The sequence below is a fragment of the Daucus carota genome, chromosome 1, assembly GCF_001625215.2.
Source record: "Daucus carota subsp. sativus chromosome 1, DH1 v3.0, whole genome shotgun sequence".
NCBI classification, from domain to species: domain Eukaryota; kingdom Viridiplantae; phylum Streptophyta; class Magnoliopsida; order Apiales; family Apiaceae; genus Daucus; species Daucus carota.
In genome coordinates, this window is record NC_030381.2 from 48,141,915 (window position 1) to 48,165,079 (window position 23,165).

The 23,165-nt window shown below is 30.7% G+C and overlaps 2 protein-coding genes across 2 annotated transcripts; one reads left to right on the forward strand and one right to left on the reverse strand.

Moving 5' to 3' along the window:
• The first annotated feature begins 2,184 nt into the window (after nt 1-2,184).
• Nucleotides 2,185-4,814, forward strand: LOC108223725 (glutamate receptor 2.2). The gene is made up of 3 exons (XM_017398114.2): nt 2,185-3,481; nt 3,588-3,906; nt 3,991-4,814. Exons 1-3 carry the CDS (start codon nt 2,354-2,356, stop codon nt 4,764-4,766), a joined length of 2,223 nt encoding a protein of 740 aa, XP_017253603.2. The 5' UTR covers nt 2,185-2,353; the 3' UTR covers nt 4,767-4,814.
• Nucleotides 4,815-11,525: 6,711 nt separating this feature from the next.
• LOC108195459 (protein TIFY 5A) lies at nt 11,526-12,885 on the reverse strand. Its single transcript, XM_017362424.2, has 3 exons — nt 12,655-12,885; nt 12,330-12,435; nt 11,526-11,937 (listed from the first exon to the last, which is right to left on the reverse strand). The coding sequence occupies exons 1-3, from the start codon at nt 12,744-12,746 to the stop codon at nt 11,728-11,730; spliced, it is 408 nt and encodes a 135-aa protein (XP_017217913.1). The 5' UTR covers nt 12,747-12,885; the 3' UTR covers nt 11,526-11,727.
• Between the last annotated feature and the right edge of the window lie 10,280 nt (nt 12,886-23,165).

Consider the following 23,165-nt stretch of genomic DNA (forward strand, 5'->3'; position numbering starts at 1 on the left):
GTAGAAAAGCAGAGCTAATGCCTGAGAGAAAAGAAACCAACCCTCATGGACTTGGAGGAGAAAAAGAAGACTCGTTTAATGCTTCAAGTGGGCACAAAGACTCTTCATCTCGTCACAAATATTCTTTCTTTCGCAAGCGTGACAAAAGTAAAGGCACGAGCCATGCACAGGAGAAGCAGGATAAGTCTGGAAGCAATGTACCTTCTCCAAAAGAAATTCCGGATTACATCTGCAGAGACAAATATTGTACAGTTCACAGGAGAGATGATTTTGGGACGTCTAATCGCGTGCCAAACATGAACTATTGCGGTGGTAGTAATTATAGTTATCCGAGGATGAATTCGTTTGTTCCACCTCCACAGAACCATGGCCTCGGTATGGACAATATTATGGTCCTGCAATGTTTGCACCGGTGGCAGGGTACGGTAGCTATGCAACACAAAGACAGATGCCAAGGATGAGACCTCGGCCTGATGGTTATACCAGCTATTGCAGTGATGAGTATAGTAATGGTTGCAATCAGGGATGGAGCCAGGTTTCTGACAACGAGGGGGCAAATTTTTTTTTTTGTAGCCAAGTATAGTAAGAACAGAAAGTGTAGTAGGAAGTAGGCAGGAATCGAATCCTCACTGGCCCCAGTGTAGCTCCGTCCCTGGTTGCAATAACATGTAATCATGTTATTCTTGTTCTACTTAACTTACATTCTAATTTATGTTTGGAGGATTTTATATCTTAATCTTTTCTCCCTTTACTTTAATCTTATTATTTAGTTTAGTTAAGATTTAAAAACATTCTGAAATTTTCATCTATACCTCAAGTGACAGTTGCATCCATAATTTCTCTGCAGTACTGTAACTATTATATTGAACACAATAAGCTCTTTCGTACGAAGGAGAGTGTTGAATTTCTGGCATACATGTTTCAAATTTGGCGCAATAAAAGTGAATACAGTTTCTGTGAATGCTTTTAAGGAAGTGAAATATTCTAAGTTTCACATCCCTTAGAACCAGGACAAGCGATTCATAATTTGCAGTGTGGATAAAACTCCTATGATTCGGCAAATCTAAAAGAATAACTGATCTCAGCTGAACTAGTGAAATAATCTTGTTTTCATGCCAAAAGCATTATCAGTCCTCGCATCCTCTGCAATTTCTTCGAAAAAAGAACTAATGTCATCTAGAACTAATGACTGACAACTTTTTATTGCAAGCTTAATTTTTCCGCAGATGAAACAAAATTACCATTGTCGATATATACACGGTACCTAGCATCAGACAAATACAAAGTATAAAAGTGTCATTGTGAGAGGCGTAGATCTTGAGAAGAGAGAGCCGAATGTCATTGCCTTGGAGGATCACAGGTGGAAGATTTTGTCAGTTCTAGGTATAAGTTATAGTAACTAACTTCATGGTAACTTCTCCTTTATATAGAAATCTGTCTTAATGTCAATGTTAAAGTAATGTTAATACTATTTGATTATAATAAGTTTAAGAAGTAGTAGTTTTTATTCATCCTCGAGTGAGAGAAAGTCGAACCCAGTTGTTATCACTAAGATATACTATCATCCTCAGAATATTCAAACACACTTCATCGAGTTGAAATTGAAGATAGAATCTCCGTGAGCACATTTGACAAAAAAAATCAGCAAACTGTAAAATATTAAAGGAGAGGAAAATGTTAGACTTTCTTGTCCTTGTTCATGCTCTGAGAAATATGATCATATTTATTCTGGTATGTTCGTCATATGTAGTTCATGCTCGTACTATAGGTGGCATTGTTGATTATTCGTCCGCCCATGGAAAAGAAGAAAAAGTAGCAATAAAAATGGCTATAGAAGATTGCTGTGCCTTTGTACCCTTGCATCGTTGTGTTGGTCTGCATTTTATGAACTCCGGAAAGGATCCTCTGGAAGCAGCAGCTTCTGGTAAGGTGTCTGCAATTCGAACTTATCCATCAGTAAAGATGCATGCCACAAGCAAACAGATGTATGAAACACTTCAGTTTTGACAAGTTATTAATTAGATATAAGTCGAAAATACCTTATAAAATTGATGTCTGAGTGTCTGTTAATTTGTCAGACCTCAAACATCAAGACCAAGATCTATTGCAGGAGGAACAAATTAAATGGTCACTGGATATTTATTTATTTTTTGAAATTGAGGTGCTTTTATCTGGTATTTCTGCAGCTAAGAAACTGATCCAAACTAAGAATGTGAGCGCCATCATAGGCCTGGATAGATGGGAAGAGGCTGGTTTTGTTGCCAAAATTGGTAATACATCACAAGTTCCAATAATTTCTTTGGCCTCTGACATCCCTCTTTCTGCTCTTAAGCAATGGCCATTTCTGCTGAATATGGCTCGCTCTTCACGTGCTCAGATGAAAGCGGTGGCAGCAATAGTTCAGAGCTGGCAATGGCGCAAGGTAACCATTATTTATGAAGACACTATCTCAAGTGTTAATGACATCTTCCCCTACCTTATTGAAGCTCTTAGCGAAGCAGACGTAGCTATTGATTACTATTTGCCTCTTCAACCCTTATCCCCATCTTCTATACAAGAAAAGTTGAGGGTCCTCCAGAGCAGGCAAAGTAGGGTATTTATAGTCCACACTTCAAGTAATATGGCCGTTAATATATTCTTGGAAGCCAAGAGGATGAAAATGATGAAAAAAGAGTCTGTATGGATCACCACCGATGGCATTACAAGCTTTATTGATTCTCTCAACTCGTCTACAATACTTGCCATGCAAGGTGTCCTGGGAGTAAAGGGGTTTTCTCCCTTTCGTAGTCAAGTGAGATACAAGGAGTTCTCCAGGCGTTTTAAGGCCAAATTACGATCCAAATACCCAACCAAGAAAAATATGGATCCCGGAAGTTATGCCCTGAATGCCTATGATGCTGTATACACTGCAGTGTTAGCAATCGAGGGGAAGCCAAATCCACAATCTCTTGCCAATATATTAAACAATAATACTGCAGTACAGAGTGGGCAGGAATTACTGGCAAGAATATTGGACAGAAAATTTATGGGGTTATATGGAGAGGTGAATTTTAAAGGTGGGGCTTTGGCACCATCAAGTACTTTTCAGATTGTTAATGTCATTGGTAGGAGTTATCTACAGCTTGGATATTGGTCTGAAGGATCCGGCTTCTCTGTCAAGATTGACAAAGGAAGTAGTTACAGCAAGTCTATGAAGATATTGGGGCAAGTGAACTGGCCAGGACGTGCTTCCACAGTCCCTAGAGGCTGGTGGCCTGTTGCAAGAACCGCCAACAGGCTTAAAATAGGAGTCCCCGGTAACAGCACGTTCAAAGGATTCGTAAATGTGACATATGAACAGCCTGGGGGAAAGGCCACAGTAAAAGGATTGTCAATTGACGTGTTTATAGCTGTTGTTGGTGATTTACCATATAGCCTAGATTATGACTTTGTTCCCTATTATGGATCTTATGATTCACTTGTGAAAGAGGTTTATCTTAAGGTACTCCATACTAGACTAGTTGGAAACAGATTTGTGCTTCTTAGCTATATTCTATCAAGTAATTTAGTTACTAATGTTTAAAATTTATGTGATTGAACTCTTAAAGACTTTTGACGCGGTGGTTGGGGACACATCTATAATGGCTAGCCGCTGTGAGTATGCAGAGTTTTCACAGCCTTACTCCGACTCAGGTCTGCAGGTGCTGGTATATACCAAGGGAAAAACATCTGCTACTCGAGCATGGCTATTCAAGAAGCCATTTACAACATGGACCTGGATTTTTACCGCAGTTATCAACTTATATAGTGGTTTCGTCGTGTGGTTCATTGAGCGCCAGACAAACAGAGACTTGAGAGGAAGTTGGTTCAAACAATGTGGAACAATTATTTGGATAGCGTTCACCACCCTCTTCACGTCTTTACAAGGTAAGCCTTCTTAGCTCACTCCCCTATTTAAAACCACTTGTTAAGTATAAATTATCAACATTTATCTGGATCATCGCAATGCAGGTGACCAATTGCATAGCAACTTGCCCCGGATGGCAGCAGTGATCTGGTTGTTTGTTGCTTTAGTAATAACCTCCAGCTACACGGCTAGTCTGACCTCGCTTCTCACAATTCAGAACCTAAATCCAATGGTGACTAATGTCGAAACATTAAGAAGAACCGGTGCAAAAGTTGGGTGTGATGGGAATTCATTTGTGGTCAAGTACCTAGTAGATGTCCTGAAGTTTGAACCACATAACATCGAGAAAATATACTCAGAGGATGACTATCCTAAGGCCCTTAAGAGTGGGAAGATTGCTGCTGCTTTCCTCGAAGTCCCGTATATCAAAGTCCTCCTTGCTACAAATTGTGATGGATTCATGACCGGGGAGACGTTCAAAGTAGGAGGATTTGGTTTCGTGTTTCCAAAGGCCGCTCCATTGCTTTCGGACATCTCTGAAGCGGTTCTTAAGGCATCAGAGAATGGAACAATACGGAACATAGAGAATTCTCTGTTGTCTTCATACAAATGTTCAGAGCCTGATGGTGATGCTGAATACAGTCTTGGATTGGATAGTTTCTGGGGTCTTTTTGCAATAACTGCAGCAGCATCGACTCTAGCTCTTTTGCTCTTTTTGTTTCCTCGTGCTCTTCCAAAATGGCCTAATTTGAAAGGAGTGGTTATAGAAACAGAGCCAGAGCAGGGGATGCACAGCCTACTAAGAGCTTCGGCTTCATCACAACATGATCCAGTGGATGATGAAAGAGTTCTCTTTAATGCAGAATTGAACCGCCAATAACATTTCAACCAACAGCTTTCCAGCCTCTTCAGTTTCTTAGTATGATCGTGCACAAGGACGTATCTAGAAAGAGGCACGCGGGGACACGTGTCCCCCTAAATTTTTCTTTTACAATTTTCACTATTTTAAATTTTGTAAAATTATAGAAGTGCTCCCACAAAATTTAAAAATACATAGATATTTTTTGAAAATTTGTTTGGTACTCTCTTAAAGTTCGAATCCTAAATCTGCCCCCGTCGTGCAGCAAATAATGTATGCTAATATCCATTGTATAGTGATATTCAGGTCAATAGTTTGTACTTTGTACCACAAATCACACTATAACTCCAAACTCTCTCAGTCAATACACACAAATTCTACTGTTTTACGAGCAACTGGACTCAACCTACTAAACTCTTTGCTACAAATCGATAAAAACATATCATTTTAAAATTTCATTAATTTTTCAAGTTCAAGGTTTGCCAGAACCTGAATCTGAGTTTCTGACTAGGACATGCAAGTTATTTGACTTAAAAAATTACCATTAAACCGTCCCATTTAATTCTATACACTTTCCTTTTTTGGATGTCCACTCAATTCTATACATTTCAAAATTTTCCGAAAATAGCAACATTTTATAATATAAAAATCCCACCAACCCACTACTTTCAACTACTTTTCCCAATCTATCAATTATATATTGATGGGTCCCACTACTTTACCCATTTTTCTTTCTCTTTCTTCTTACTTTACATTACTTTATACACTTTTCTTAGTCTCCGTGTCCAATCCATATGTATACATTTCAGAGGGACGGAGGGAGTATATGGGATCAAAAGATCCTTGTGTGTATTTGCAATCGACTTGAATACATAGAACCTGGCTCTTAGGAGGTTCAAGACTGGCAGAAAGTTTATGCACTGGTCAAAAGCGAAGAGCCGAATAAAAACATAGCAGACATCAACTTCCATATTACAGTTGACTGTTACAAACTTAAGAGAGAGCATTTCAGTAATTACAAAACTAGTATTAAAATTTTAATATTACTGCGCACAGTGAAAAGAACGTGAATTTTCTGTAACACCAGGACAACTATCTCTTCCATTGCGGGTTAAACGGATAACTCGTTCCATGATCTGTCCTGCAGGGCCGGCTCTGCCTTAAAGCAAACTAAGCAGTTAGCAGTTGCTTAGGGCCCCTAAACAAAAAAAGACCCCAAAAATTTAAAATCTTTTTATATATATATATACACAAATATTAATATTTGTTTTATTAAAAAATTTATTGAAAACAAAATTTTATCAAACAATTCTAATTTCTTTAATACACTTAATTAATAATAAAAAATGACTTATTATTTAAAAATTAGAATAATTAAATTATTTATCATTTAATTGAAATATTTTTGAAATATAAATTATTTTATCATGTTTCTATAAATAAAATAAATCATATTTATATAAATATTTGTTCAAAAAAATTAAAATATATATCACGGATAATTGTGATGAAAATATTATTCCATTTATCAATATATTTCATGTACAAAATGTATAGAATCAAATACAAAAAATAATAGTAACAGACGTAAAAGAAGTCTAAAGACAAGTATGTGTCATAAATAATTTTGCTAGTTGAATGTAATATCAAGTTTATTAAAGTAAATGTTAATTATCAATATTAAAATTACTTAGTTTTTTTTTCTTTGTTTATATAAATGATAAAATATTAAGAATAAAAAATTACTCTTTCAGTTTGTCTTTTTAGCTTTCACTGTGTGCATCAGTTCATAACTCTTTCTCATCTTTCTCAGCGGCTCTAGTGTAAGATACTAAATTATTATAATCCTTTTTTGGTACCTTTCTCGTCTTCATCATTCAACATCCAACATTGAGGTAAGGATTTTATAATAATAAATTTATATTACACCAAAAAATTTATATATAAATATGTATGGGCCTCATTTTCAGATTTTGCTTAGGACCCCAAATTTGATTGAGCCGGCCCTGCTGTCCTGAATGGAACAGTCCCGCTTCATTAATAACGGAATGGGGTTAGTGACGGAGATTAATTATTTTCTCTATTAAAATATGGAGTGGTATAGGATTCTCTGTCTCGCCCTGAATAATATAGTTTATTTAAATATTTATCTAAAATATTACTCCCTCCGTCCCACCGGGTTGTTAACGTTCACCGTTTGCACGCATTTTGAGGCTCTTATAAAGTATAGTTCTATAATTTTTTTTAATTTATTTTTTTTCTGAATAAAAGTTTAAACATCAAACTTTTATTCAGAATTTTTTTTATAAAAAAAAACCTCATGCAACTTATTTTATAGAGGTCTTAAAAAGCGTGCCAAAAAGTGATGTTAACAATCCAACGGGACGGAGGGAGTATGAAATTTTCATTTATAATATATTTAATTAATATCATCAATAAAAATAATTTTATTATACAGTGTTTAATCTTCAGACTAAATAAGATTATATGTTGTATGTAATAATATAATAGGGGAGAGCATGGGTCAGTTCGGCTCGGTTTCGGGATAAAACCGGAATTGCAATCATATATCTTCGGTTTTTAAAATCGAAAACCGCAACCGCCGGTTCGGGTTTGGTTCCGGTTTCGATTTAAAAACCTCGGTTCGGTTATAATCGGTTCGGTTTCGGTTACAAAACCAACAAATATAAAAATAAAAAATAATACATGAACGAGACAAATTGATGCACTTAATCTAGACATAATAATTAATATGAAGTTCAAAAAAATAATATTATTTCATTCAAGACAATCCCGTCAATATTATTATTGTAATTTCTAGTCATTGCAGGGTTATGTAATCTTTTGTTACTTTTTATGTGATTAATGAAATTGCTTCTATTGATAAAAAAGAAGAAGAAGAACTTCACGGCCTAGACATCTCCATACTGAGGTGGGTTTTTTGGCAGATGGTTTAGGGTGGTTTTTTTGGCAGATGGTTTAAGAAGATTGAGAAAATGTAGTACCAGCCAGAAAACAGAAAATACAGATGGAAAGTGACGTACTAGCAGTGAGCATCAAATATTCACTGAGCATAAAATAAACACAGACTGTTTCCCTTAAATAGCATAATAAATTTATTGATTTTAAACATGATATAGATTATATATTTATTATATATATATTAAATATATTATCTATTATTTATTATTATTTAAATAACCGGTTCGGTTTGGTTTTTATCGGTTCGGTTCGGAGGTATAACCGGAACCAAACATGTACTCAAAATTAATTTTAATTCAGTTTTTTTAAATTATATTTCAAATATTACGATATCAATGTAATAATCTTAAATTTACATGCATACATATATGAGACATATAATAATTCCATGCATACATATATGAATATGAGACCCACACTAACACCGTTGGTACGATACACCTCATTAATTGCCCACAATCCTTGTATATGATGTAATATAAAATCACCAAGTTATCATTATCATTATCGATTGAACGGTCAATCACAAAAGTTATTTAAAATTAGTCATTTTAATTTAATTTACTTATGTATTTCACCAAAAAATATGTAACATCCAAACATGAAAATATAAGTTCTGATATCAAAAATTAATTTCTAATTTTTGATTTTCAAAAATTATTTTAAAAACATATTTCAATCTTTTCATTTTCTTGACGATTGCACCCACCGAAACTGCTGTCTGGTTTAAACCAAATATGGACACAAAAGTGTACACAAAAACGTGAAAAATTCGGCGGCGTATCACAGGTAAAAAATTTAAGGCACGTGAAGTAGATGTCATTTAAATACGATATAGGTAAACCACGCTATTAATACAAACACAGATTTTGCGTCGTCTGAATAAACTTAAAATAATTCTTTTTTATTTAAGATAAAAAAGTGAAGTAAAAATTAGAAACAAATTAAAATTTATAAGTCAATAAAACGTTTGGGGAAAAAATAGAAGTCATGAAACAAAAGATAGTGTGGGTGTTTGAATGAAGGTTTTAAACTCCGCTTATAAGTTAGAAGCACTTATTCGTACCGTTTGTGTAAAAAGTCGAGAAGCACTTATAAAAAGTTAAGTATTTATAAGTCTTAACTAAATTCTAACTTTTACTTCACTTTTTTACTTTAAACAATAAGTATTTATTTTAAACTCATCCAAACAGTTCTGGTATTCACATTTTTTTATAAGTACTCCCTCCGTCCCAATCAATTCTATACAGCTTCCTTTTTGGACGTCCCATCATTTCTATACATTCCAAATATAATGACTTTTAATAATATAAAACACTATTACACCCACCTCTTTCTTCCACTATCTCCATTCTATAATAATATAAACACTATTACACCCACTAATTTCCTCCACTATCTCAAATCTATCATTAAATATAAATGGGTCCCACCACTTTACTCATTTTTCATCTCATTTTACTCACTTTTTACACTTTTTCTTGGTCTCTGTGTCCAAACCAAATGTATACAATCTACCGGGACGGAGGGAGTACTACTTCTTAATTTTTTTACACAAACGATACGAATAATTGTTTCTAACTTATAAAACCAGAAGCTGAGCTCTTAAGTTAGCCCCCACCAACATCCCGTTTAAATGATTCGAAACAGTTAAGTCACAGTTCGTCTAGTATCAAAGTGAAATCATTAGTAAAACCGCAACTGTGAACTTCATTTTGATTTCAGTTCGGACGAGATTAAAATCGAATTGTTTATCACAATTTACGCGGATTAACTAAATAACGAGGGGTCACCCTTACTTTCACAGAAGAATGATATTTTTTCTGAAGATGACATTTATCAGCTATTAATATTTGTTTTAATAATTATATTGATAGGTGAGAGAGATAGATGTATTCGAATTTAGCTGTTTTTCTCTACAGAGGCTTGACTTGCATATTTTTTCGGTGTGCCGACATGATATCCTCGCGTGCAGTCGATTTATGTTCGGAGCTGAGTGCAGTACTAAAATTTGACTTTCGGCTGTCCACCAACATGTTAAAGACTTACGCGATTTTAATGGATTGTTTTTAATCTATGGATTTTAATTTATTGTGTGAGATTTTGATTTTGTGCGGATTCTTGATAAAATGTCGCAGAGTTGATAGGATTTAGGTACAATGCTTCAAAATCCGATTGATTTTGATGGGATTTCAAAAAACTTAAAATACACTGAAGAATGCCACAAAATCCATCATTTTATGAAATGAAAAAAAATCCATCAGCATTTGAATACCATCATATTTTAATGGATTTTAAACAATCTCAATTGAATACCATCGGATTTTAAAGCATAATTTAAAATCCCAATTGAATACCACCATATTTTGTAGCATAATTTAAAATCACAATTGAATATCTCAAGATTTTAATGGATTTCAAACTATCCCAATCGAATACCCTCGGATTTCATGAATGCAAAAAAATGTTTTAGAATCCCAATCCAATACACCCCTCTAAAAGTTAGTGGTTGATTGGTTTTTAATATAATATATTGACATTTCTGCACGTACAGATAAATATTTGAGTTAAAATTATTAGAAAAATAGTTGTGTAAATTGAAAAATAAGAAAAAAAGGATTGCAAGATGCTTTCTACAGATATTTGTCTTGCACGAAGGCAAGGATCCCAAATACCATCAACATTATACTGGTTTAAATTCCATGGTGATTTTTATTAGTTTATTCGTCACTGAATTATGAGTAATTTATAATTTTCATGAGCTAAAAATTCCAAGTTTGTGATATCTAAACTTTCAAAAAAATTTGATTCAAGTCCATGCTAGCGATTGTTTTGTTTTTATTTTTTTTTAAGTAAGAATCCGCAGCAGCTACCCTTTGGGTCTGGCCCAGGAGGCATAATCACAAATTCTCCTCTATTCGGGAGTCGAACCTGTGACTACTAAGGGGATACAGATCCACTCTTTTAATCAGCTGAACCAACCCTTGCGGGCACGTTGTTAGTCCATGCTGACGTGGAAATCAAAAAAGTAAAATACAAAAACAATTAAGAATATTAAAAATTAAAACTTCATGGATTAAAGTGAAATTCTGATATTTTAATCTATGGGTGATTTCAAAAACATGAGTAGTGAAAATTTTTGATTTCAAGTTTACTAACGTATAACGTATAGAAATCTGCACGAATTTAATCTCAAAAACACGAAAAAAAACACTTATTAAAACACAAATACCTTTTTTAAAATAATTATATATGTAAGTTTTCTTTTTCATTTTTTTGAAATATGTGATATCGATCAGCTTTTATCAATGGTACCATTATATTTCTTACGTGAGATAATCTTATATATTTAACTTTTCATATATAATACCCTCATATTATGTAAGACGTAATATAATTGGTTAAAATTATAAAATAAATTTTATATTTGCATTTTTATGAAAAAATATATAAAATGAAATGAGTGGGATATATTTAAACATCATGATTGAATTTTATTCATTTATATCTCACTGATTTTAACTCCGATTTACATGTTTTAAGAATTTATTTCATGTATATTTTCATGAAGATTATACAATATATTTTACAATTTGAGATCAAATCTATTCCAAATTCTACTTAACAGTAAGGAATTAGATGTAAAACATCAAATATACAAGTTTATCACAAATTTTTAGTATCAATGACAAAAGTCAATTGTATCGCAGAGAACATTATTTTTAACAAGAAAATTATACTTCTCATTTTTCTCGTGCAGCGGCATTGCAAGGAGCCGGCACTCCGGCAGTGTAGGAATAACATAACAACACCATGCTATTGTACCCATAAAATTCTACTAGCCAGCTGACCAAAGCAATACTCATGCAATCCAAATGCAAATTACAAGTCTGTCTATTGCTCTTGGAACACATGCATCTGTTTGTAACTTTGTATGCATATACTATATTTTCCTAGTGCAAAATTGTTAATCAAGGAATCAAAAAAATTTAAGCAAATCCTATTGAGTAGAATAAGGAGATGTTGCTTGGATCCTAGTCCTCCTCTTTTGCAGAAATTGCTGCAAAGATTTCTTCATCGAAAGACCTTTATTTTGCTTATAATACTGTTGGGGCTTTGAGGACGACTCGGAAGATGTCCCTGAGGAAGCTGGAGTCGTCAGCTTCTCTCCACCAATTTCTTGTGTTGCAAGTAATATAATGGATCTAGCCTGAAATATTTCAAATTAGTTAGAACTCGGCAACTAGTAAACCTATTCGTGTTACATTAGTTTGTGTTACTACTATATTATACATTGCATGTAGTACGGTTACTTAATACAATTTGTCTCTAATCACTATGAGATAATAATACATGCATGCTTAAACTGGTCTAGATCAATTTCAAGGGTATAATTGGTAGGAATTGATCCACTAAGGTGCCTGCGGTTGTGAGAAGGTTGAAGAATGTGTGAAACAAGTCAAAGTGAAATGAACAGCCATAACAAAGTATTAGCCGACACCAGCTTTTCATATGTACAACTGCAAAAGTACATGAAGTAAACTAGTGTACATTGAGTAATTAAAAGAGAATCTCAGGGCTAAAATCTTATGTTGAACGAACCTGAATATCGGTAACATCACAAGAACTGACTCTTCCATTGTAGAAAATGGTTAGCTTTCGATTATCCTGCTTCTCTTCTGAATTTGGACTTCTCATCTCCTCCTTCCTGCAATCAAGATATATCCCATTTCAACAAACAAATAAGCGTGAAAGAGAGAGGGAGGGGAGAGAGAGGGAGAGACAGAGAGAGGGAGGGATAGAGGGAGAGAGAGGGAGGGAGGGGGAGAGAGAGAGGGCGGGAGAGAGAGGGAGAAGGGGGGGGGGGGGGGGAGAGAGAGCGGGAGAGAGAGGGAGAAAGAGAGGGGGGTGGGGGAGAGGGGCTTACATAAGTTGGCTGGGGCAAGTTTTTTCTGCGATTGTATGATCATCGAACGAAGGCGTTTCAAGGCGAAGTTCCAAGTTGCAGTTCCTTTCCATGATCTTGAAGATGATGCAAATGTGTATAGCAGCTTGATAGCAAACTACTTAGCAGTAACGAAAGAGGAACAAAAATATCTCGTGAAGAAGCCGAGGGGAGGAATATACAACAAGTATGCAAATAACGGTGGCTATAACAATACAAGCGTTATGCGCATATATGGAGTGCTGTCTATGTTTTTGTCACGTGCTTTAAACTCAAAACTTGGACACGAAGTGTACACAAAAATATAAAGAATACGGCGGTGGATCAGAACACAAGGAATAAAGTTAAAGCACGTGGAATAAATGTAGTTCAAATAAAAAAGGTAGGTTAACTCCACTATTACAGTCGCCAGCTTCTTCTAGTTTCCGATTTTTCTCTTAAATCATGATCAACACCACATGTGTAAACTCCCCTTAATTTAATTTATCACGTAATCTATATGAGATCTTTCACTTTTTACCTACTCGTGTTATGGCGCTTGGGCCTCTTGATTTGTTGTAGAATATTACTCCCTCCGTCCCTTTTTAGTTGTCACGTTTGACTTTTCAGTGATCAAATTGACCAACTTTTGACTAAGGATTAAGATTAATCTGTTTATAATTTAAAAAAACTGAAAATTACATATTAAACTAGATTGAATGTAGTTTGTAATAATATAATTTTTTTAAATATTTTCAATCATATAATATATATAAATTGCAGTCAAATTTTGGTCAATTTGACCATCAAAAATCAAAATATGACAACTAATTAGGGACGGAGGGAGTATCTTTTTAAGAGACCGAAGATAAGAATACGAGGATAGAGTATGTCCGAATATTTTTATATAGGATATTTCATCAACACTTTATATATAGGATCTGTTCATTAGAGATATACATGCAGTTTTCTTTATATATAGATTACTTTTAAATTTTCGAAGAAATCGAATTAATACCTTTTGAATTATTGGATGCAGATGTTCTTTCTCTTGGATCGGGAAAAAACAAAAGAAGTAACGCACGGGAAAAATGTTTAAATTATTTATAACATATTTTCGAATGAATATAATGTGATTACTAATGAACAGCTGTTTCTTCGATGCATGATCAATTTTTCCAAGTATGCTAGCTCAATAGTGTAATGTTTGTATGATAGAGAAACAAACCTATAATCAATCAAGAAAGTTACTTATGAGTGATTCTAGAAAATATATGGACAGAGTGCAAATAGCATTACATAAAATTGTACTGGACTTTACTCGGTTGGAATTTGAACTTCGTGAAATTGGAATCCGCTCAATTTGTTTGGAGTTTTGCAAAATTTTTAAACTAGCGACTTGGAAAGCTAGAAGCATGACACTTTGCACTCCAGTCTTTCCAGAAATGATTTTTAGGAAGTTAAACACCTACTCTTTGGACCTGCCTATGAGAGATGGCAATCCCAGGTATCGATCTTCACACTACACCTCTAACGTGTCTTTTATCTCTTCTTGCTCGTCTACCCTCATCATTTTGACATTCTAAACATATTTTAAGCTGAAAAAATATATAACACTTTCGTTTATTACTAAAAGTGATAATATAATATCAATACATTCGCAACGTATTACTGAAAACTAGCTTTTTTGGCCCGTGCTACGCACACGGGTATTGATTCTTTGATTTTTATCGACTTAATCTATACTTTGCTTTAAAAAAAAAAAACTTGACCTATACTTTATGTCGTGATTAACCCCAAATCTGGCGGGTAATCAGCGCAGTCAAATTATTTATTATGAGTTTTAAATTATAGAATTTTAAATGTTTATTAGCATTTTGTCTCGTGCTACGCACACGTGTATGTTTTTTGTTTTTTTTATCGAGTTAACCTATACATTTTTATTAACAAACAGTATGATATGAGATATAAGTTATGAAAGCAACGTACGTAAGAGTCAAAATACTCGAGTTTTGTTATTAGCGAACAGTACGTTGTAGATGTTAAAAATAATATATACAAATGTCGATTGAAAAAATAAAATCACGCAAAAGAAATTATAACGACGCGAACTATATAAATCTTTGTATTTAGAAATATATATAATTATTAACTTAACCTGATTATGCAGATTACAGAGCTTCCATCCATTCCTCAATTATAAAATTAAGGTGAATATGCTGATGATAGAGTTTTCTCCCGTCCTTAATAAAAATTGATAAATATGTTAAGAAATAATTAACCTTAAAGTAATACATCAATTAGGGAATACATGTATTCATAATTTAGTTACATTACTAAAATTATATAATGCTATAATTATTGCCTATATTGAAAATTGATACTAAGAGAATATACGTGATAAAAATCTATAATGGAATAGATTCTGTATTGATTTTATAACGGAATAGATTTTTCATTAATATCATTACAATAACCAAATATTTAATATAATAATAATATTTCATGTTTGGAATAAAAATTTATATGTTCATGAATCTATGATCAAATCATTATTTGTATAGTTAAAATAATAAAAAAATATTCGATAATTGTTTCTAAAACATTTATAAAAGATATGAAAAATAGTAATGACTATATAATGAAAATTTCTCGGCGTCGCCGAATCTTAAATAAAACAACAAAAACTATAATAAAAAACTATATGTAAAAATTTTATTGTTTAGTTATTTAAATGAAAATTTTCTCATTTATGAAAAATTTATTTAAATAAAAATATACATGTAGCATTTTCGCCCGTGCTACGCACACGGGTATGATTTTTTTTTATCTAGTTAAACTATAAATTTTTTATTAACAAACAGTATGATATGAGATATAAGTTATGAAAACTAACGTATGTAACATTCAAAATACTCGAGTTATGTTATTGACGATCAATATGTTGCAAAAGTTAAAAATAATATATACGAATGTCAATTTAAAAAAAATAAATCACACAACGGAAATTATGACGACACAGACTATATAAATCTTTGAATTTAGAAACATAAATAATTATAAACTTAACCTGATTATACGTATTATAAAACTTCCATCCATTCCTTAATTATAGAATTAAGGTGAATATGTTGAGAAATAATTAGCCTTAAAGTAATACATCAATAAAGGAATACATATGTAGTCATAATTCAGTTACATTACTAAAACTATACCTATGCTATAATTATTGTCTATTGAAAATTGATAATAAGAGGATATACATCATAAATATCTACAATGGAATAGATTCTGCATTGATTTTATAACGGAATAGATTTTTCATTAGCATCATTAATATAACCAAATATTTAATATAATAATATTTCGTGTTTAGAATAAAAATTTATATCTTCATGGATCTATGATCAAATCATTATTTATATAGTTAAAATAATAAAAAAAATATTCGATAATTGTTTCCAAAATATTTATAAGAGACATAAAAATAGTAATGACTATAAAATTAAAATTTCTTGGCGATGCCTCGAATCTTGAATAAAATAACAAAAAATATAATAAATTATATGTAAAAATTTTATTGTTAAGTTATTTAAATGAAAATTTGCTCATTGATGAAAAATTTATTTAAATAAAAATATACTCGTAGCATTTTGGCCCTTGCTACGCGCACGAGTATGATTTTTTGTTTTTTTATCTAGTTGAACTATACATTTTTTATTAACAAACAGTATAATATGAGATATAAGTTATGAAAGGCAACGTATGTAAGAGTCAAAATAATCGGGTTATGTTATTGACGATCAGTACGTTGTAGATGTTAAAGATAATATATACAAATATCGATTAAAAAAAATAAACTCATGCAACAGAAATTATGAGGACGCAGACTATATAAATCTTTGTATTTAGAACATAAATAATTATAAACACTTAACCTGATTATGCGTATTATAATTCTTCCATCCATACTTCATTATAAAATTAAGGTGAATATGCAAATGATAGAGTATTCTCCCTTCCTTAATAAAAATTGATAAATAAGTTAAGAAATAATTAACCTTAAGGTAATACATCAATAAAGGAATACATATGTAGTCATAATTCAGTTACATTACTAAAATTATATGCTACGATTATTGCCTGTAATGAAAATTGATAATAAGAAGAGATATACGCGATAAACATCTATAATGGAATAAATTCTGTATTGATTTTATACCGGAATAGATTTTTAATTAGTGTCATTAATATAAATAAATATTTAATATAATAATAATAATTCATGTTTGGAATAAAAATTTATAATTTTATGGATCTATTATCGAATCATTATTTGTATAGTTAAATAATCAAAAATATTAGGTAATATGTTCCAATATATTTATAAAAGATATGAAAATAGTAATGATTGTATAATTAAAATTTCTTGGCGTCGTCTAAAGGCGACGCCTCGAATGTTAAATAAAATAACAAAAAATATAATAAACTATATGTAAAAATTTTATTGTGAAGTTATTTAAATGAAAATATGCTCATTTATGAAATTTTTATTTAAATAAAAATATACTCGTAGCATTTTGGCCCGTGCTACGCACACGGATATAATTTTTTGTTTTTTAATCTAGTTAAACTATACATTTTTTATTAATAAACAGTATGATATAAGATATAAGTTATGAAAGACAACGTATGTAAGAGTCAAAATACTCGAGTTATGTTATTGACGATCAGTGCCTTGTAGATGTTAAGCATAATATATACGAATGTCGATTGAAAAAAAATAAAATCACGCAACAAAAATTATAATGACGCGGACGATATAAATCTTTGTGTTTAGAAACATAAATGATTATAAACTCAACCTGATTATGCGTATCATAAAGCTTCCATCCATACCTTAATTATAAAATTAAGGTGAATATGCAAATGATAGAATTTACTCCCTTCCTTAATAAAAATTGATAAATAGGTTAAGAAATAAATAACCTTAAGATAATACATCAATAAAGAAATACATATGTAGTCATCATTCAGTTAGATTACTACAATTATATGCTACGATTATTGCTTATATTGAAAATTGATAATAAAAAGAAATACGTGATAAATATTTATAATGGAATAGATTCTGTATTGATTTTATAATGGAATAGATTTTTAATTAGTATCATTAATATAATCAAATATTTAATATAATAATAATATTTCATGTTTGGAATAAAAATTTATAACTTTATGGATCTATTATCAAATCATTATCTGTATTGTTAAATAATCAAAAATATCAGATATTATTTTCTAAAATATTTATAAAAGACACCAAAATAATAGCGACTATAGAATTAAAATTTCTCGGCGTCGCCTAACGGCGACTCCTCGAATCTTAAATAAAATAACAAAAAATTATAGTACACCGTATGTAAAATTTTTTATTGTCAAGTTATTTAAATAAAAATATGCTCCTTTATCAAATTTTTATTTCAATAAAAATATGCTCATAGCATTTTGGCCCGTGCTATGCACACGTGTATGATTTTTTGATTTTTTTATGTAGTTAAACTATACATTTTTTTATTGACAAACGGTATGATATGAGATATAAGTTCAGAAAGGCAGCGTAGGTAATAGTCAAAATACCCGAGTTATGTTATTGGCGATCAATACGCTGTAGATGTTAAAGGTAATATATACGAATGTCGAATGAAAAAAATAAAGTCACACAATAGAAATTATAACGACGCGTACTATATAAATTTTTGTATTTTGAAACATAAATAACAATAAACTTAACCCAGTTATGCACGTTATAAAGTTTCCTTCCATTACTTAATTATAAAATTATGGTGAATATGCTGCTGATAGAGTTTCCTCCCGTCCTTAATAAAAATTGATAAATATTTATAACGGGATATATTTTTCATTAATATCATTAATATAATCAAATATTTGGTATAATAATAGTATTTAATGTTTGGAATAAAAATCTATAAGTTTATGGATATATTATTAAATCATTATTTGTATAGTTAAAATAATAAAAAAATATTAAGTAATTTTTATCTAAAATATTTATAAAAAAATATGAAAATAGTAATGATTATATAATTAAAGTTTCTCGGCGTCGCCTAACGGCGATGCCTCATACCTTAAATAAAATAGCAAAAAATAATAATAAACTGTATGCAAAGAATTTTATTGTCAAGTTATTTGAATAAAACGATGCTCATCTATCAAATTTTAATTCAAATAAAAAATGCTCATAGCATTTTAGCCCGTGCTACGTACACAGATAGGATTTTTTTGTTTTCTTTTCCAGTTAAGCTATACATTTTTTTTATTAACAAACAGTATGATATGAGATATAAGTTATGAAAGACAACGTAATAGATTTTCCATTAGTATCATTAATTAAAGTGAATATGCTGATGATAGAGTTTCCTCCCGTCCTTAGTAAAAATTGATAAACATGTTAAAAAATAATTAACCTTAAAGGAATAATCAATAAAGAAATACATGTGTGATTTAAAAAGAAAAAAGAAATACATATGTAGTCATAATTGAGTTACATTACCAAAATTATATGCTACAATTATTGTCTATATTAGAAATTGACAATAAGAATATATACGTCATAAATATCAATAATGGAATAGATTCTGTATCGATTTTATAACGGAACAGATTTTTCATTAGTATCATTAATATAACAAAATTTTAATATAATAATAATAATTTATGTTTGGAATAAAAATTTATAAGTTTATGGATCTATTATTAAATCATTAATTGTATAGTTAAAATAATTAAAAAATAAATTTTTTTCAAAAATATTTATAAAAGACATGAAAATAGTAATGACTATATAATTAAAATTTCTCGTTGTCGCCTAATGGCAACACCTCGTATCTTGAATAGAATAACAAAAAATTATAATAAACCGCATGTAAAAATTTTTATTGTTAATTTATTTAAATAAAAATATGCTCATTTATTACCACATGAAAATTATTTAAGCATTTTGGCCCGTGCTACACACACAGGTATGATACATGTATAAAAAATAAATGCTCTTTTAATAATGAAATTATAACAGAAATTCTTGATCTGGAAATTGAATGTAATGAACATGAAAACTGTATAAATTAAACGAAAAAGTATTGTTGTAGTAATAAATGTTAAAATCTGTGGAAATCAAATGAAGTTTGACTTCCTATTCGCATATAAGCTATTACAGTCCAGATTCATGTATCGAAAATTTGTAAAACCGAGTGTATGAATACTTTCTTATATATCAAGAGCTGAAATTATAGAATGAGAAAAGACTCCATTAATTTGAATTTATAACAAAAAGTTTTGATTTGAAAATTAAATATAGTGTATATGTAAACCACCACATTTTATACAAAAATGGATTGTAATAATAAATGCCAAAATTATTGAAAATCAAATAAAATTTGACTATTTTTCCTTATTGACATATAAGTTATAGCAGGCTAGATTCATGTATCTGAAAATTTTAAAAGTCTAATATATAGAAACTTTTTTATCAAGATTTAAAATTGTGAAGTGAAAAAAAAATACTCCATTAATCGGAAATTAAAACAAAAAGTCCATCTGAAAATTGAATATAGTAAATATGAAAACTGCACAAATTATACGAAAAAGTTTTGTAATATTAAATGCTAAAAAAAGTGGAAATCAAATTATGTTTGACTACGTTTCCTTTTTTGCTATGAATTATAGCAGTCTATATCCATGTATCAGAAAATATTCAAAAATAATAATTAATATATAAAAATATCAAAAGTCTTGATTTGAAAATTAAATGTATATACAAAAAAGGATTGTAAAAATAACGGCCAAAATCAGTTAAATAAAATAAAATTCGACTATTTTTCCTTATTTACATATGGGTTATAGCATGATAGACTCATGTATCCAAAAATTTAAAAGGTCAAATATATAAAAACTTTCTTATCAAGATCTAAAATTATGGAGTGAAAAAAAACTCTATTAATTTGAAATTATAACAAAAAGTCTTGATTTGAAAATTTAAATATAATGAACGTGGAAACCATAAACATTAAATGTAAATGGTATTTTAGTAATTAATGTCAACATCAATGAAAATCAAATAAAGTTTGACTTCCCTATTTGCATATGAGTTATAACGATCTAGATCTATGTATCCGAATATTTAAAAATCTAATATATAAAAACTTTCTTATCGAGAGCTAAAATTGTGAAGTGAAAAAGTACTCCATCAATTTGAAATTATAACAAAAGGTCTAGATTTGAAAATTGAATATAGTGAATATGGAAACCACTACATATTATACAAAAAAGAATTAATGTCAAAATCATCGAAAATCAAATATATTTTGACTACATTTCCTTATACACATATGAGTTATAGTAGGCTAGATTCATGTATCTGGACGGAAATTGTGTCATATTCATTCTCGGTGTCTCTTGTCAAAATACAATGACACGCAATAAGAAGTAAACAAAAAGCCTTGATCAGATGTTGGGAAAAAGTGAATATAAATCTTCACACGGTGAGCATCCGATAGTGGCCTGGACGAATCATCTCTTTTCAGCAGCTGCAAGGATAACTCAATCATAAAAAAAGGATCAATAGATGCATTAGTGGACATATATGCATCATAATCACTATCAATACGAAAGAAAATTATGCAAAAATAATGTCAAAAAAATTAATTACAAAATATCATGTCATCTATACAATATAAAAAACTTAAAAACTGGAACAAAAATACAAAAAAATAGAACATACACCAATGCTAAGCCACAATCCCATATGTGGAGGTCGTATACTTTCAAAAAAGGCCTCTCCAGCTTTTCAAACTTTCACCCAATAACTACCTTAATCCAATATTAGGTGAATCATATGAGCTCCCCACATGAGAATACCTATTAATTAATAACAGACACAAACTTATTACAAATTGTTGTATATCACACTAATGATTCTACATGAAGACGTTAACGACAATACGATCGCGTCCAAGACTTTTGAGGAACCAAGACCAAGAGTACTGTATCTTGAAAATGAATGCGTATGAAAACTTTACTCTAGTGTGGAAATCAATTACCTGATGCATGTGCTTTCTTTTGATTCTTGGAAATTGTCTCAACACTTTTACCACGATCCACGTCCATTTCTTTTCACACCTGCAGAAACAAAATTTTACGATTATAATCGAGGATTTCGATACTGCAACATTATCATAGAAAGGATTGCAAAACCTGTTGACGACGTTGAATCCGTCTTCATGCTAAATAAACACGACCACTGTTATCACTGCAATATAAAATAAATGTTACTACCATACACTCTACAAATCGAGAGAGAAAAAAATGATCAAATGATTACAGATGCAAGTAGATAATAAGAATTTCGAATTTTAAATAAAAAATAGCAGAGAGCATAATGGAGGAGGAAGAGATTGATTTAGATAAATAAGCACGGATTTGTTATGATTAATTATCATGTTTGAATTTGAAATCAATTAGACGTAGTAATGAGTGCCATGATTGGAGGAACCGAATTCAATGCCTTTTTCAAACTCTCATATGGTTGGAAGATGATATGAGATCCAAAAAGCTCAATGAGTGGCTTGATCAATGGAACAGCAATAAATGCCACGCTCTTGATATGGCAGGAACTTGCTGCATGCCCAGTGGAAATCGGATGGGTCGAATAAAAACCCAGAATATTCTTTCATAGTGTTAAGTTGAATGAGAAAGCTGCCGGGTCGATCCGAAGCTTAATGGGTTGATCCAAGAGAAAATGAAATTACCAAAGCAGCCTTAAAAAATGACTCATGCTTTAAGAATTATATAGATAATAATCTAACATAATATTTGATTATCATGAATTTGTAAAAAATTAGACAAAAATTTTGTTCTCTCTAACGAGATTACAAAAATTAAACATATATGATTTGGAGAGCCACTGAGAATCTCTTGGAGCAATTTTTTTCTTTGTTCTACTCAAATTTCAAGTTAAATGTCTAAATAAATAGTCTCTCAAAGGACTTTTACCTATTAGCCAAAATTATCACATTCATCTCACTTAAATGTCACGTACTCAATTTTAACTTGGGGTCTCATATTCCTAGAGCATACACCTTTTTCATTATTCATATTTTAATCCGTTCTTATGATTAATCAATTTAGGCAATACATTTTACCAATTTGTTATAATATTCTAAGAATATTATCAGCTAAAATGATATAAAATATTATAGATGTAAGATTTGTTTAACTTGTAATATATCATATTTCGAAAGAGACTAGTTCCACGAGAATAGTTATAATGGTTAATGATATTTTAAATATAGTATATTATTATTTGTTAAATTTAAAATAATATATTTTTTTTTCTAATTTTTTTATAAATAATATATATTATTTTCATGTGGTAGTAGATGATGTGAAATTTTTCATAGTTTTTGAAGTTTCGATAAATATAATAAACATCACGA